Raw genomic sequence first — 12,814 nt, 5'->3', positions numbered from 1 at the left:
ATCCCTGGTTGGAGCATAAACTCCAGAGGGAAGGGGTGGAGGCAGACCGGAGGGTTTCAAGGGTGTCCGAGGAGAGGAAGTGGAGGCAGTAAATTAAAACCACCCATTCAAGGTGTTTGGACAGGGCTGGAAGCGGAGTGATGGGAGAGGGCTGGAGGGTGTAGGTTTTTTAGGATGGGGGAGATGATGAGGGCGTGTTTGAAGGCAGAGAAGAAGCCATCAGACAGTGAGGGGTTGATGCATTAGGAGGGAAAGGAGGAAATGTAATACATCACCTAGTGGATAAAGCACAAGTTTGGGAGTCAGAACCTGGGTTTCAATACAAGCTCCAACCCTGCTAAGTGACCTCAGACAAGTTCTGTCACTTCTCTGCGCCTCAGTTATTTCATCTGTAAAATGGGGTTTAATACTGTGAGCCCCACATGAGATAGGGATTTTGTCCAACCTGATTAGCTTTTATCTACCCTAGTGCTTAATATAGTACAGGTCACATAATGATGCTTGGCGCATAAGTAAGCACATAACAAAATGATAGTATTTGTTAAGTGCTTATTCTGTGTCAGGCACTGTACTAAGTGCTGGGGTGGATACAAGAAAATTGGGTTGGACAGTCCGTCCCACATGGGGCTCACCGTCTCAATTCCCATTTTACAGATGAAGTATATGAGGCCCAGAAAAGTGAAGTGACTTGCCCAAGGTCACACAGCAAACAAGTGGAGTCAGTATTAGAACCCATGACCTTCTCCCAGGCCTGTGCTCTAATAATAATAATAATGCTGGTATTTGTTAAGCAGGTTGTATTCGTGATCAGGTTGTCCCACATGGGGCTCACAGTCTTAATCCCCATTTTACAGGTAACTGAAGCACTGAGAAGTGAAGTGACTTGCCCAAAGTCACACAGCTGACAAGTAGCAGAGCCAGGATTAGAACCCATGACCTCTGACTCCCAAGCCTGGGCTCTTTCCACTGCACCATGCTGCTCAATCCCCTATGCCATGCTGCTTCTCCTCCAAGAGGTCTTCCCCAATGAAGCCCTCTTTTCCCTAGTTCCCTCTCCCTTCCGTGTCATCTATGCACTTGGATCTTTGACCTCTGAGCACTTGATATCTGACCCACCCTCAACCCCACCGCACTTATGTACACCTTTAAATTGTATATTATAAATTATGTATTCATATCAATGTCTGTCTCCCCCTCTAGATGGTAAGTTAGTTGTGGACAGGGAACTTGTCTGCCAATTCTGTTGTACTATACTTTCCCAAGCACTTAGCACAGTGCTCTGCACACAGTAAGCATTCAATTAATACCATTGATTAGTATCATTAAGCCAGCACCTGGCACATAGTAAGCACTTAACTAGTGCCATTAAAGAGAGATATGAGGGGAAAGGTGTTGGAGGTGCTTGCTGTGGCGACAGATTGCGAGTTCAGGCAGAGTTCCTTAGGAGAGATGGGTGGGAAGGAGGAGACGTGGGGAACCCGAGGTGGGCAGTAAGGGACAGATTCTGGGGTGACCACACCCGACGGTTTCCATTTGGTCAGTAAGCCGGTTGGTGAGGTCAGCAGGGCGAAAGAGAGGAGGGAGGTGAGGCCGTTGGGTGCTCCGGGAGGGAGGTGCAGGGCTGGAAGCGTTGGAGAGGGTGATGGGCAAGTGGAGGGCGATGAGGGAGAGCAATGATGCTGAGTGGAAGAGCGGGCAGAGTGGCGGCCTGCCTGTGGCATCCTCACTGGCCAGTGTATAATTACTGCTCCATCCATGGGAAAGAGGCTACTCTTCTGCTGTGGGACTTAGCATTTTTTGCCCTGCCCCACCCCTCCCGACCCTCACTCCAGGTCCCGCCCCAAGGGCCGCCCTGAGCATAGAGAGGGAGTCGCCAAGCAGGGTAAAGTTCAGTCTTCCTTTTATAAAATGCTCTGGGTTGTTTTTTGCAAAGGCAAATTTCTGAAAATGGCTCTTGTGTAACAGGTTAGTGCCTGAGCGGGGGGGGGGGTGCCCTGGCTCGACGGAGGAGGGTCTTCAAAAGCCCAGTGGAAACGTAGCGACCACAACATACTCAACAGCACCACGATCAAAGGACTGGAGCCACTGAGGGCGGGAAGACGGGCGGGCGCATGACCGGGCTCCGGGGGCTCCCCCCGTCTCGGGGGCCTACGGGCACAGTCAATGAGGCACCAGGGGCCTGGGGGTGCTGCATCGGGGAGCCCCTCGTCTTAGAGTCTAGGGGGAACAGAGCAGAACGGTGGCCGATAGCCCTACTGGATGATCGCCGGTCACGCCCCGGATCCCGGTCCCTGCCCTGACCTCGGCTGCTGGAGCAGGCCGAGCAAGGAGCGCAGCGGTTGAGAAATGAACGGAGGGCCTGGGAAGGGAGTCGATACCAGGCCGGCGGCATGAGCCGGTCCGGTCTGGGTCCCCCCTCGGTCCCAACCCCCCACCTTATAAAGTGCAAAAGGTTCCCTTTGCCACCTGACCCCGCCTGCTCCCCCCGAGTAGGGCCCCCCCTCCCCAGCTTCTGGGCGAGGATGGGCGGCGTCGGCGCTCAGACGAAGATGGGGATGCGGTCGCGGATGCCCTGGCGGCAGATGGGGCAGACGCTGAGGGAGGCGCTGCACTCCTGGCAGGAGCCGTGGCCGCACTGGAACACTAGCCGGATGTGGCTGTCGATGCAGATGGGGCAGGTGATACGCTCCTCCATCTGCCGGTAGCGGCTCTGCAGCTCCTCCATCAGCTGCCGCTGGCCCGCCGCCTCCGGCCCACCGCCCACCTCGGAGCTGTCTGTGGGCCAACGCGGGGGGTCCGGGGGAACCGGGTCAGGACCGACAGCTGCACCCCGGGCCCGGCCCCCTCCCCTTCCTTCCCTCACCCTCAGGCTGCTTCTCCCAGCCTGCCCCTCTCCCACACCTTGTCCAAAATCCCATGGGCCGGCGAGCGGGGACGGGACCCAGCCGAGGTGACTTCTGCCCAACTCCACCCTCTCCCTCACCTCAAGGAAAGGCCCGGGGGGTGCTCCCTCTCCCCACCCACCTGGCTTGAGCTTTTTGGCGATGGTTACTTGACACTTGATGCATTTCTTCATCCTCCGGGAACACTCTGCGGACCCACAAAGGACTTTACTCCTCGGTGGCTGGGGGTCAGCCCAGGCCTTGTCCGCTTCAGCACCTGCACCTCCTCCCACCATCCACCTTCCACACCCCACAACCACCGGCCCACTTAGCTGCCCGCTCACCCGTCTTTTCATTCATCCATTAACCCACCTGCTCGTCCACCCTTACCCCCCATCTTTGCATGCTTCCACCCTTCCGACCATCCACTGCTCCGCCCGCCATTGCTCCGGCTGGGGCAGACGGGCGAGGCCGGGGAGGATGGGGGCACTTGGGTGGCGGGGATAGGGAGCGGGGCCCGGGCTCACCTTCACAAACGATGCTGTGCTGACAGGGCTGGAAGAGCACGAGCAGGGCAAGCTCGGAGCAGACCAGGCACTCGGCTGGCCCCGCCCCGCCGGCGGCAACAGGGCCGACGCTCAGATTGGTCATGGTGTTAGGGGTGGAGTGCGCCCTGCGCAGGTTGCAGCTCACCCCTGCACTGCCCAACGAAGCCTGCTGCTCCCTGAGAGGGAACAAAGGGGTTCTACTGCTCTGCCGGAAGCAGGCTGGCCCCTCTCCCGACACCCGCAGACCCTGCGGCTGTTTCCCTCACTGCATCCCCAGTGCCCACTGAGCTGGCTGGTCTGCCCCAACAACCCTCCACCCTCCCATACTACCCTGAACTCATCCCATCTTGTCTGATCTCGAAAGCTAAGCAGGGCCTGCTTAATACATGGTTGGGAGATCGCCTGGGAACACAGGGCACTGCAGGCTAGTGGCCTAGTGGATAGAGCACAGGCCTGGGAGTCAGAGATCCTGGGTTCTAATCCTGACTCTGCCATTTGCCTGCTGGGTGACCTTGGGCCAGTCACTTAACCTCTCTGTACCTCAGTTTCCTCATTTAAGGGGGATTAAATATCTGGGAAGCAGCGTGACCTACTGGGAAGAGCCCAGAAGGGTTCTAATCCCAGCTTCGCCACTTGTCTGCTTTGTGACCTTGGGCAAGCCACTTCACTGGGCTTCAGTTCCCTCATCTGCAAAATGGGGATTAAGACTATGAGCCCTATTCGGGACAACCTGATTAGCTTGTATCTACCCCGGCGCTTAGTACAGTGCCTGGCACGTAGTAAGCGCTTAACAAATACCATTTAAAAAAAAAGCGCTCTATCTGGTGGAGGGAGTTCTGGGGTGGGGGGATGAGGGTGTCACACCTGAACCTCTGGGCAAAGCTCCGAACGGCCTGGATGGTGCGTCCATCTGTGACGAGGTCCAGAGGGCACTTCCCGCGGTGGTTGGTGTAGCCCACGTCGGCCCCCTCCTGGGCCAGGAAGCAGGCGATGGCCACACCCACATTCAGCTCCACATTGCCCAAGAGGCCGGAAGCCTGCAGCTGGAGGGAGGGGGGAGCCCCAGGAGCGTGAGCACTGGGTAGAACCCCACCTGGGGGTCCCGCTGCCGCAGCCCCTCAGGCCCACGCGGTCAGGTAGCTCTCTGTGGTGGGTGGCTGCCCTGGGGACCATGCGCTTCACACTGATCCAGGTTGGATGGGTCCAGGGGGCTGTGGCCAGGGGGATTGGGACTCCAGTCCCATAGCCTTTCAGCCCCTTGGAGCTGGCCACACCACAAAGGGTAGTTTGGTGAGGGGAGGTGAGAGCCTTGGCAACCCCAGAGCTTCTGTCAGTGTGGCCACTGGCTAGATGCCTGCCAGAAGCCTGGGGGCTGATGGAGCTGACAACCCACCCCAGAGCTCCAGGTAGGGACAGAGCAGGCAGCTTGGCTACGCTGGGGCAGGAAGAGCAGCAGGAAGGCCCCAGATGCCCAATGTCCTTGGTAAAAGACCGGGAGGTAGCCATTGTCCAGGTGGTAGACCTTGCCCTCTCTTCAGCCCCCGGTGGATCGGGGCGAGGGAAGGGAGGAGGAGGAGACGATGGTGGGCCAGAGTTGAGGGTGGGAAGGAAGGCGGGGCAGTGGTCTGACTCCCTTAGCAGTGGGATGTGGCGAGGACTGCTTTTGGGGGGGCTGTACCACCTGGGGTGAGCCACAGGACTCCTGCCCGAGGGACCTAGCCTTCCCAGCCATCCCGGAGCCGGTCACAGGGGTACCGCCCCTCCAAAGTCAGCTCTCCGCTCTGCTGCTACGTCTACTGCTCCCTCTTCCCTAGAGAAGGTCCTCAGGGCACCGTGTACCCCTGCCATGCGCCCCGTGCTGGCGGGCCAGGCCTGGGGTCTCCTGACCCCACAGGGAATTGGCACAGCTGTCCTTGGTCCCCTGCTGATCATGCTGGGCCTCCCCTCCAGCATCCGATTCTGCCTCCGGGGAGCAGTCAGAGTCTATGTGGGGGTGGGGAGGCATCTCCTCCACTGAACCTGTCCAGAGCAGGAACAGAGGCCCCAGTGTCCAGGGCCTGGAAATCCAGGACCTTTTACTGTGCCAGGAATTATTCACCACACACCCCCACACCACCCCCCCTTCTCTCTCTCTCTCCCCCTCTCTTTCTCTCTCTCTCTCTCCTACAGACACACAGTCTTCCTGCCATGGACATGTGCACACACAGGCACACAAAAACACTCATACCCCCGAGGTCTGGCACTGAGAGAAAAGACCCTGTCAGTCATCTGTGATGCGGCCACCTCTGGCTAGATACGGTCCCTTAAAAGCCTGGAGAGAGCAGGTGGCTGATGTACCCAGAAAACCCCCCCAACTGCCCTCTGGTTGCCCTGGCCCCCCCCGGAGAACCACCCCTCTAACAGGTCTGGTAGTTTGGGGTTCATCTCAGGGGGCAGCACGGTCTGGTGGAAAACGCTCGGGGCTGGGAGTCGGGAGACCCAGGTCTAGCCCCAGCTCGACCCCTCGATCACCTCTGTCCCCTCAAGCACTCAATCATCTTGCCCCCTCCTACTTTACGTAACTACTCTCCACCTACAACCCAGCCCGCAAACTTCACTCCTCCCCTAATACTAACCTTCTCACGGTACCTCCATCTTGTCTATCTCGCCGCCGACCTCTCGTCCATGTTCTGCCTCTGGCCTGGAATGCTCTCTCTCCTCATATCCAACAGACAGTTACTCTCCCCTCCTTCAAAGCCTTACTGAAGGCACATCTCCTCCAAAAAGCCTTCTCTAAGCCCTCCTTTCCTCTTCTCCCACTCCCTTCCGTGTTACCCTGACTTGCTCCCTTTATTCATCCCCCCCTCCGAGCCCCACAGCACTTACACACATCTATTATTTATTTATATTAGTGTCTGTCCCCCTCTAGACTGTAAGCTACCTGTGGGCAGGGAATATGTCTATTGTTATATTGAGCTCTCCCAAGTGCTTAGCACAGAGCTCTGCACACAGCAAGAGCTCAATAAATACAATTGACTGATGATTGACTGAATGACTGGTTTGCTGGATGATGTCTTAGGCAAGTCACTCAACATCTCTGGTTCTCAATTTCCTCATCTGTAAAATGGAGATCTGATACCCATTCCCCCCCTCTTAGAATTGTGTGGAACAGAGACTGTGCCTAGTCAGTCAATCTTGCAGCTACCCCAGCGCTAAACACAGTGCTTGGCAGAGAGTAAGGGCTTAAGCCAAATGTAAGCTCACTGTGGGCAGGGAATATGTCTGTTATTTTGTACCCTCCCCAGGACTTAGTACAGTGCTCTGCACTCTCAAGAACTCAATAAATACAACTGACTGACAATTTAGTAATACTATCAATCAGTCCCCTAGCCATGATATCCTGGAGGGGACCGTAAACAAGGGGGCTCGGGTGGGAGGAGACAGTAATCACCTATAAAGGAAGGGCCCTGGGGCAGGAAGGGACCCAACTGCCCAGGCTGGGGACTACCCATCACACCTCAGCCCCACCCCCTTGCCCCACCAGACCCTCCCACCCTCCCTCAGCAGGAAGCCCCCGCCCCCAACCCCCCAGGGCCACGCTGTGGCTCCCACCTTGGAGAGGAGCGAGAGTCTGTCCTGCGGAGTGGCCGCCCCGTCGCTGGCGGCAGCCAGGGTCAGCAGCTGGTGCCGCTCCAGGGCCATGTGCATGGCCGTGTCCCCGTCTTCGTCTTCGGCGTTGACACTGCTGCCCGCGCTCACCAGGAGCGGCACCAGCCGCAGGTGCCCCTGGATCACCGCCAGGTGCAGTGGGGACTGGTTCCGGTTGGTCCGGATGTTCACATCACAGCGACCCTGCCCGGGGGAGGGAGGTCAGGGTGGGTCAGTGGACCCCCCTAACTGGCCACCCTGAGGGGTGCAGAAGAGCCCAGTGGGGTGGGGGTGGGGAGGCAGGACGATGTGGAGGTCTCCCATTACTTTCCTGAGCCCGGCACGGGGAAAGTGTATGCCCTAGCGGAAAGAGCAAGGGATTGGAAGCTGGGTTTCGGGTCTGGCTCGGCCTCTGGTTGTTGCGTGACTTTGAGCAAGTTGCTTAACCTCTCTGGGCCTCAGTTTTCCCACCTATAAATTGGGGATAAGATTCCTGCTCTCCCTGCCTCTTGGCCATGAGTGCCCTGTGGGCCAGGGACTGTGTCCGAGAAGCAGCATGGCATAGTGGGTAGACCACGGGCCTGGGAGTCAGGTCATGGGTCCTAATCAGGCTCTGCCACTTGTCTGCTCTGTGTGACCTTGGGCAAGTCACTTCACTTCTCTGTGCTTCAGTTACCTCATCTATAAAATGGGGATTGAAACTGTGAGGCCCTTTAGGGACAGGGACCGTGTCCAACCTGGTTTTCTTGTATACAATTCCAGGGTCTGCCCTGACTTCGGCTCCCTGGTCCACCCCAAACTTACCTCTTTAATGAGGATCTCGGCCACCTCCAGGTGGTTATTGAGGGCGGCCAGGTGCAGGGCAGAGAAACCGTCTGCCTTCTTGGCATCCACCAACTGCCGGGCCCGAGCCAAGATCTTCTTTACTGCCCTGGAAGGAGAAGAGGGGTGAAGAGCCAAGCTGGGGGGGGCATCTCTGCCAGTCGGGGCACCGGTCAGCCAGGTTTGGGCCCACCAGGGATCAGTTGGGCCACGAGAACACTGATTAAGAGTTATAAAGGGTAAAGCTCCGTACCAAGTGCTGGGGAGAATGTGTGAGCACTAATTCAACAGGGTCCCTGCCCCACAGGGGAGGGGGGCTCACAATCTGGGCAAGAGAGACAAAGACAGAGAGATACACAGAGGGAAAGAACCGAATTCTCTCGATCTCTTCCTGCCTCCATTCCACTGCATTCCAGCTGACCGCCATCCACTCCAACCATTGATCAATCAGTCAATCATGGTACTGACTGAGCATTTACTGGATGCAGATTATTAGGTACTTAGCAGACAACTCCAGAAGCAAAGGGCCCTGCCCTCAGGGGCTTTACAATCTAAAAGGGGAAAGAACATAAATTATTTTAAATTAGAGGGAGCACTTCTACTGTACTCTTTTCTCCCTTTAGAGTGCAGTCTCCTTGTAGGCAGGGAACGTGTCACTTCGTTATTCTATATGGTTCCCAAGTGCCTAGTGCAGTTCCATGCACCAAACGGGTGTTCAATAAACTCATTTATATTCATGTTTGTCTCCCCTCCAATAATAACCATGGCATTTATTAAGCGCTTATTATGTGCCAGGCACCATAATAAATGCTGGTGTGGATACAAGCAAATCGGGTTGGACACAGTCCCTGTACTACACGGGGCTCACGGTCTCAATCCCCATTTTACAGATGAGGTAACTGAGGCCCAGAAGTGAAGTGACTTGCCCCAGGTCACACAGCAGGCAAGTGGCAAAGCCAGGATCAGAACCGATGACCTTCTGACTCCCAGGCCTGTGCTCGTTCCACTAGGCCACGCTGCTTCTTCTAGGCCATAAGCTTAGTATGGTACGCTCTACAGACTAAGGGCTCAATGAGTACCACTGATTGAATAGGTGCTATTACTCTCTCAAACATCTAGTGCAGTGCTCTGCAAACAGCAGGCACTGTGTGAATACTGATGGATTGACAGTGATTGATTGATGAGGAACAAGGATAAAACCAATGATAGTTCAGGAGTGCAACTGTCAGGATTAAACAGCTGTACAATTGGCTACAGATGTGTATGCAAGGCCCGAGAATAGGCATAAAAACAGAGGTGCTCATGGTGGACGTTGGGCTGACAGGATTTGGGGTACTGAAAATGAATTGGGGAAGGCTTTCAGGAGGAGGCAGGATTTCAGGGGGCTTTGATGTTGAGGAGAACTGGGGTTTGGCAGGTTCAAAAGTGAAGTTTCAGGCCAGGGAACATTGCTGGGTGACCAGCGAGGACGTCAGACCTTTCCAGTTTTGTTTAGCCCCCAAACCACTGTCTTACCCTCCACTTGGGTGGCAGCTGCCTCCTGCCACCTGCTTGGGGGGCACAGGAGAGCTGGGAGCCCCCCAGCCACGGAGGAGGAGCAAGGGCAGTTTCTGGGCTAAATCAGAGCCCCCCCCACCCCTCGTTACAATCACCACCACCACTGGCTGGAGGTCCTCCTGGGCAGAACCCTAGCCCAGGTCAGAGGAAGACCGAGGTCCATGCTGGTGGGTGAGACGTGGAGGCTGCTTGGGCGCCTTCTGCTCCCTCACAAACCAATGAGGCATTTTCTTAGGATAAGAGCCTGACCCACATGGGCCCAGGCAAGGAAGCCTGACCCTCAAACTGAACTGCCTTAATACCAGGGGTTCCCAGGGTCAGCTGAGGGGAGCCCTGCCCACGCCCTGACCCCACTCACAACTTGTTGCCCTTGAGGGCGGCATGGTGCAGCAGGTTGAAGCCTTGGCGGTTGGGCACGGTGAAGTCCACGTTGGGCACCTCGGTGAGGATCTCGATGATGCCCTTGGCGTCGGCGGAGATGGCGCAGTGCAGGGGGGTGTCGGCGTTCACATCCTGACCCCAGGGAACAGCGGGGAGGGGACCTCAGGCGGGTCCCCGAGGATCCCCTGGAACCTCGGCAGGAGAGGCCGGGGTTGACACCCGGCCTGACCAGGGGCCCGCTGTGACCGTAGGACAACGGTTCCTCCAGCTACCGCACACAGGTTCCCTGCTGGTAGTGGATGGAGGTAGGGGAAGGGGCTGGAGGAGATTGCACCAGAGTTGGGGACATGCTCTTGGTAGTGGTGTGCTGGGGGACAGGGAAGGGCAAAGGGAGAAGGATGCAGGTTGCCAGAGCAGGACACGGATCAGGACTGCTAGCCTGCCTGTGCCTGGGGCAGCCCAGAGGACAAAAGCAAAAAAGGGGGCGGGCTGCTGGGACCCCAGTTTATTTGGGGGGAGGTGTTAGACACAATGGGATTCTCGGGGGAGGGCAGAGGTCCAAGGAAGACCGCTCTGCCACCTGGGTATCCCCCACCCAAATCCCAGGGGTCATGGGTTGGGCGGCTGTCGCGGGGAGGGGGGAAGGGGGAAGCGCACCGGCAGGTTGACGTCACAGCCATGCTCGCACAGGACCCGCACGACATCGGCGAAGCCCCGGCTGACGGCCACGTGCAAGGCGGTGCGCCGGGTGGCGTTGGGCAGGTCCACGCTGGCTCCCCGGCTCACCAGCACCCTGGCCACCTCCGCCTGGTTCCTGGACCGGACAAGGAAGCCAATTCAGGGGCCAGTGCCCAGCAAGACTGGGGGAAGGGGGTGGCGAGAGGGTGGGCATAAGCAATTGGCCAGACTGGGCCCAGAGAGGCTGAGAATGTGGAGAAGAAAGGAGGCAGACAAAGACACAAAGAGGGGCAGGTTGCTGGGACCCCAGTTTGGGGTTGGGGGGAGAGGCAGCAAAAAGGAGGGCCTGTCGGGTGCCTGACAACCACCTAATCAATCTATCTCTAATTGATCAAACTTTAGTTGGAAGAACAGCATGGCGAAGTGGATAGAGCATGGGCCCGGGAGTCTGAAGGTCTTGGGTTCTAATCCCGGGTCTACCACAATAATAATAATAATGGTATTTAAGTGCTTACTATGTACCAAGCACTGTTCTAAGTGCTGGGGGTAGATATACAGTAATCAGGTTGTTCCACAGGGGGCTCACAGTCTTAATCCCCATTTTACAGATGAGGTAACGGAGGTACAGAGAAGTTAAGTGACTTGCCCAAAGTCACACAGCTGACAAGTGGCGGAGCCGGGATTAGAACTCATGTCCTCTGACTCCCAAGACCTTGCTCTTTCCACTAAGCCACGCTGCTTCTTGTCTGCTGTGTGACTGTGGACAAGTCACTTCACTTCTCTGAGCCTCAGTTACTTCATCTGTAAAATGGGAATCGAGACTGTGAGCCCCATGTGGGACAGGCTGTCTACCCTAGCACTTAGTAGCGTGCCTGGCACATAGTAAAGTGCTGAACAAATCCTACAATTATTACTATTATTGCTCTACACGTCTCTCCAGTCCTTCTCAGAAAGAGAGGTAACCCACTCCTCTCTACATCAAGCAGAAACTCCTGCCCACTGACTTAAAGTTACTAAACCGGCTCGCCCCCTTTCCACTTCCCCACTCTCTTTTCCCTCACCCTCTCCATTCCACCCCTATCTTCTCTCTGGGCCTCCTTCTGGACTCTCTCACTACAATCCACGAGCCCTGCCCTTCCTTCTGCTTGCCACTCCCTCTCCATTCAGATCTGCCAAACCTCGGCTCTCCCGGGTTCATTTTTCTTCTCCCCTGGGTCACAGCACTGCAGCATCATCATCAACAGTGACATTTACTGAGCACTTACTTTGTGCAGCACATTGTACAAAGCACTTGGGAGATTAGCAACTTCGCACTCACTACTTCTCTCTGCCTTTTGGGACTTCTAGTTTTATAAACTAAACTATTTGAGTCCTTCTTCCTCCTACTTATAAATACAAATAATCAACTCTACCAACCCTACTGTATTGTACTTTCCCAAGCACTTAGTAATAATAATACCTAAAGTATTTGTTAAGCGCTTACTATGTGCCAAGCACCATTCTAAGTGCTGGAGTAGATACAATGTAATCAGGTTGCCCCACCTGGGGCTCCCACTTTTAATCCCCATTATACAGATGAGATAACGTAGGCACAGAGAAGTTAAGTGACTTGCCCAAGGTCACACAGCAGAATAGTGGCGGAACCAGGATTAAAACCCACGTCATCTGACTCCCAAGCCTGTGCTCTTTCCACTAAGCCATGCTGCTTCAGTGATGCAGTGCTTTAGGTAAGCGCTTAATAAACACCATTTAATACCAGTCAAACAATCAAAAAGAACACTCTTGAGGAGATACTGAGTAGACTGTACTGAGCGCCTGGTAAAGTACAGCAGCAACAAGACATGCTTTCCTTGCCCTCCAGGACTCGGCTTTCTTTTGGGGGATACAGACAGTGGGGGCAGAAGGAAGAAAAAGGAAATATCAGGAAGTCATATGAACACAATAATACTATTATTATTATAATTATGGTATTTGCTAAGCACTTACTATGTGCCAGGCGCTGTACTAAGCACCGGGGTGGATACTAGCAAATCGGGTTGGACATGGTCCCTTGTCCCATGTGGGGCTCATAGTCTCAATCCCCATTTTACAGATGGGATAACTGAGGCCCAGAGAAGTTAAGCGACTTGTTCAAGGTCACACAACAGACAAGTGGGGGAACTGGGAGTAGAACCCATGTCCTGACTCCCAGGCCTATGCTCCATTTACTCTGCCACTCTGCTGATCTAGCTCAACCAACCAGCAAATACACAACATACAGAGGAATGTAGATATGGAGAATTGGAATAAAATCCAGAAGTGCTCAAGTGGCCCTCAGGT

General features: G+C 55.6%; 1 protein-coding gene across 2 annotated transcripts in view; it reads right to left on the bottom strand.

Annotated features, from left to right (window-relative positions):
- Positions 1 to 1,883: 1,883 nt before the first annotated feature.
- MIB2 (MIB E3 ubiquitin protein ligase 2) overlaps positions 1,884 to 12,814 on the bottom strand; it is a 42,688-nt gene continuing 31,757 nt past the window's right edge. The window contains exons 11-19 of one of the 2 annotated variants that reach the window (XM_029065676.2): positions 10,475 to 10,631; positions 9,795 to 9,949; positions 7,862 to 7,988; positions 7,195 to 7,261; positions 7,022 to 7,098; positions 4,295 to 4,473; positions 3,410 to 3,606; positions 3,025 to 3,090; positions 1,884 to 2,775 (exon numbers count right to left, since the gene is read on the bottom strand). In XM_029065676.2, coding sequence (XP_028921509.1) covers positions 2,540 to 2,775; positions 3,025 to 3,090; positions 3,410 to 3,606; positions 4,295 to 4,473; positions 7,022 to 7,098; positions 7,195 to 7,261; positions 7,862 to 7,988; positions 9,795 to 9,949; positions 10,475 to 10,631 — 1,261 coding nt within the window. In that variant the 3' untranslated portion in view covers positions 1,884 to 2,539. Of the gene's footprint in view, positions 2,776 to 3,024; positions 3,091 to 3,409; positions 3,607 to 4,294; positions 4,474 to 7,021; positions 7,262 to 7,861; positions 7,989 to 9,794; positions 9,950 to 10,474; positions 10,632 to 12,814 lie in introns of both variants that reach the window. The other variant, XM_029065675.2, reaches the window with a different exon arrangement.

The sequence above is a fragment of the Ornithorhynchus anatinus genome, chromosome 5 (genome assembly GCF_004115215.2).
Source record: "Ornithorhynchus anatinus isolate Pmale09 chromosome 5, mOrnAna1.pri.v4, whole genome shotgun sequence".
Lineage (NCBI taxonomy): Eukaryota > Metazoa > Chordata > Mammalia > Monotremata > Ornithorhynchidae > Ornithorhynchus > Ornithorhynchus anatinus.
The sequence above is the reverse complement of the archived record's forward strand: the minus strand, read 5'-3'. Positions and strand labels throughout refer to the sequence as shown.